The sequence below is a fragment of the Scomber scombrus genome, chromosome 20 (genome assembly GCF_963691925.1).
Source record: "Scomber scombrus chromosome 20, fScoSco1.1, whole genome shotgun sequence".
Classification (NCBI taxonomy): domain Eukaryota; kingdom Metazoa; phylum Chordata; class Actinopteri; order Scombriformes; family Scombridae; genus Scomber; species Scomber scombrus.
This window is the reverse complement of record NC_084989.1, coordinates 23,564,605-23,567,670: the sequence shown is the minus strand read 5'-3', so window position 1 is coordinate 23,567,670 and position 3,066 is coordinate 23,564,605. Positions and strand designations below refer to the sequence as shown.

The 3,066-nt window shown below is 42.2% G+C and overlaps 1 protein-coding gene across 1 annotated transcript; it reads left to right on the top strand.

Moving 5' to 3' along the window:
* The first annotated feature begins 893 nt into the window (after positions 1-893).
* LOC134002149 (NACHT, LRR and PYD domains-containing protein 1b allele 3-like) lies at positions 894-2,438 on the top strand. Its single transcript, XM_062441432.1, has one exon. The coding sequence runs from the start codon at positions 894-896 to the stop codon at positions 2,436-2,438; it is 1,545 nt and encodes a 514-aa protein (XP_062297416.1).
* The last annotated feature ends 628 nt before the right edge of the window (positions 2,439-3,066 follow it).

Sequence of the window (3,066 nt, the reverse complement as noted above, 5' to 3'; positions counted from 1 at the left end):
AATTATAGGTAAACTGTTCAACTGATGCATTAAAAAGACACCCACAAATCCATCTATAAGGTTTAAAAAGTTACTAGCCCCAAATCTGATGAAGACAAAACCTATATGTGCCAGCAGGTGTTTTCATCATAAAATAGTCCAGGCAGATTTCATAAAAGGACATTTATAGATTATTTTTGTGAACACATGGTCTTCATGATAATGGAAAATCCACAAAGGGTGTGACATATTGAGGTAAGAAGAGGAGACAGAGCCAACAGTAGACTTAATATGTGATATTTGGGCTTAAAAGCTGACACAGAATTGTATTTGTTGAATAGACAAACAGGAGATTTCATTTTTGCATCTTCTATTTCATTTCAGGGCACGGGAGCAGTGTGAACATTTCTAAAATGAGTAAAAAAAAGAATAAACGCAGATCTGAAACACCAGAGAGTCAAACTTATGACAGATTACATAGAAGAGCAACAGATACTTATGAAAGTTTGAATAGGAGAACCACTTACGCGTATAACTTCATGAGCTCACCAGCTGTGGAACCTCGAAGAACAGAAAGACAAGCTTCGTGTTTCGGCAGAGCAGCCAGAATGATCAGGGACGCTCTGTCCAGGATTTGCAGAGATAATTCTCACAATACATCTGAATCCAGAAGCTACGAAACAATCCAGGTGACCGATTTAAGAAATCAGGATTTTTCCGACTACACAACATTAAATCACAAAACTAATGGTGACTGTTATAGCTCTCTGCACAGTGCTTTCTGTACTAAAGCTGTCGATATCAACAGGGAACTTCCTAGGGGATACCAGCAGGCCACCATTAGTGCACAAGCTAGAAAAAATAGAAATCCTCCAGGCAGGGGACAATCGTTACCTTTCCACAACACAGACAGAATGATCAACATTGAATGTGGCTCCAGCTCTTATAGCTCTCTGTACATACCCATTACTGTTTCTGGCCCTTCACATCACCAAAGCAGACCCACAGTCTTCCAGGACTTCACTGTCTGCACTGATGCAGGTGGAATATATGCGGCACCCAGTGACTGGTCTGTATGGTCTGAAAGTGAGTCAGGAGGTGACAGGAAAGCCCTGGTGGACATGGAGGCACCTGTTAAAGTTGAGCACTACTCTGTCACTAAAACCCTGCCAACACATTCCCACCTCCAAGCCTCTTCCTTGAATCCTGGTTTGAGGAGAAAACACACCAGCAGCTTGCCTCATTCACACAGTGCGCCTGCATTTAGTAAAATACCTTCTGCAAAGAACAAGAACTTTACAAGAGCAAAGAGCTTACCTAACATCTTGTTAAAAGACAGCTTTGAGGAGTTTACACCTGATATCACTGTTGATGAAAATGAGGAAACCTACAGGTTCCACTGCTCCTGTCCAGGCCTGTACCAGTGCAGTGTGACAGGTCTGGTGTTTCACATGGAGGGAGAAGGGGACGTGGTTTACAGGATTGTCCCCTGGAACCACAGGCTACTGGCCCAACATCAGAAGAAGCCTGCAGGACCCCTGTTTGACATCAAATGTCTCCAGCAGTCTGTGTGTCAGCTTCATCTCCCACACTGTGAGATTCGCTCCACAGGTGGATGTGAAGTCTTCTCAGTTGCTCATGTGAATGATGAGGGCATCGAGTTTATTACTCCTCATAAGATAACAGAAACTCATGTCATTATAAACATCACAGAGTTTTCTGGTTTTGGTAATGTCAAGGATGAAGACTCTCCTCCTGACCCGGTCCGAGCGCTGGTGCTGTTGTTCTACAGACCTCCAACTGATCCTGATCCTGAATCTGTCCTCAATGTGTTGTTGCTACCAAAGAACGTCGTGCTGCGTGATGTGCTGCGAATGAGGAAGAAGTTAGTTGGAGATGAGAGGTACATCGACACATCTCCACACTGTAAACTGATCCCAAAGCAGGAGTACACACTGTCCATTAGTCCTGAAGACGACTCAGTTCAAGTTCAACCAACAGACGCAGAATTTGATGAGGAGTCCTACGACAACTACTTTCCATCATTCCAGGTGAACTGGGAAAAAAATATCAAAAGTATTAAGCTGTTTTTGAGAGACACCAACAGCTCACACAGTGTCTGGGAAAGACGCGTTTGTCTTTTGTCCACTGGAGTAAGAAAGCCTTGTGGGCAGAGCGCTCTGACTTCCCCTTCAAATGAGAGATTGATGGACATACGGACCTGCTTCATCGATGGGATATCAGGACCTGTTCTCAAAAGTCTGCTGGATAAGCTGTTTGAGAAAAAGGTGATAACTGAATCTGAGAGGGAGTCACCAGATGAGATGCAAAACATAAGAGACAAGGCTCGTTTTGTCATCGACACAGTGAGGAAGAAAGGTGAAGCTGCAAGTTCAGAGATGATTGAGTTTCTGTGTGAGGTCGACCCCTTCCTCTGTGAACATCTTGGGTTGATCTGAAGCACAATGAAGAGGCAGGACATAGACTTTATGTTGACCTGCTGGTTAGAATCCGTCAATCCCTTATTGAATTTTTTTTCTTTTCATTATTATTATTTTGGCCTTTTTTGCCTTTGTTGTGTTAGCAGGTGGCAGAGAGACCAACAGGAAACAAAGAGAGAGGGGGATGACCTCCAGCATCGGTGCCTTGGCAGAATTAAACCAGGGATGCTGCTGTTACGTGGCATCGGCTGTAACCACTAACAATGCTCCCGAATGTTTGAGTTTTTAATGTTTGTCTGTTTGACAATTTTTCATGAAATTAAGAGAAAAATGTGTAAATTTGTCTTGACATATTTGACAGTTGTGAGTTTTGCCTGAAGATATAACTGTCTCATCTACTGTCCATCACCTAGAGATCATGACCTGTTGAATCCCTTGACTGTCCATTGGTTAAGAAATGTTATATATCATTGATTAGTTGTCAGATATTTATATTTTAATGTACATATATTACTTTCGGACAGGTCGATATAAGTTAATTGATTTGTTTGAAAGAATTCCAGTGACAGGGCAGATTTAACTCGATAAGCCTGATAGGCAATTTTTTAAATCAACATAAAATTTTAAATTTGTGCATATAGGAAAG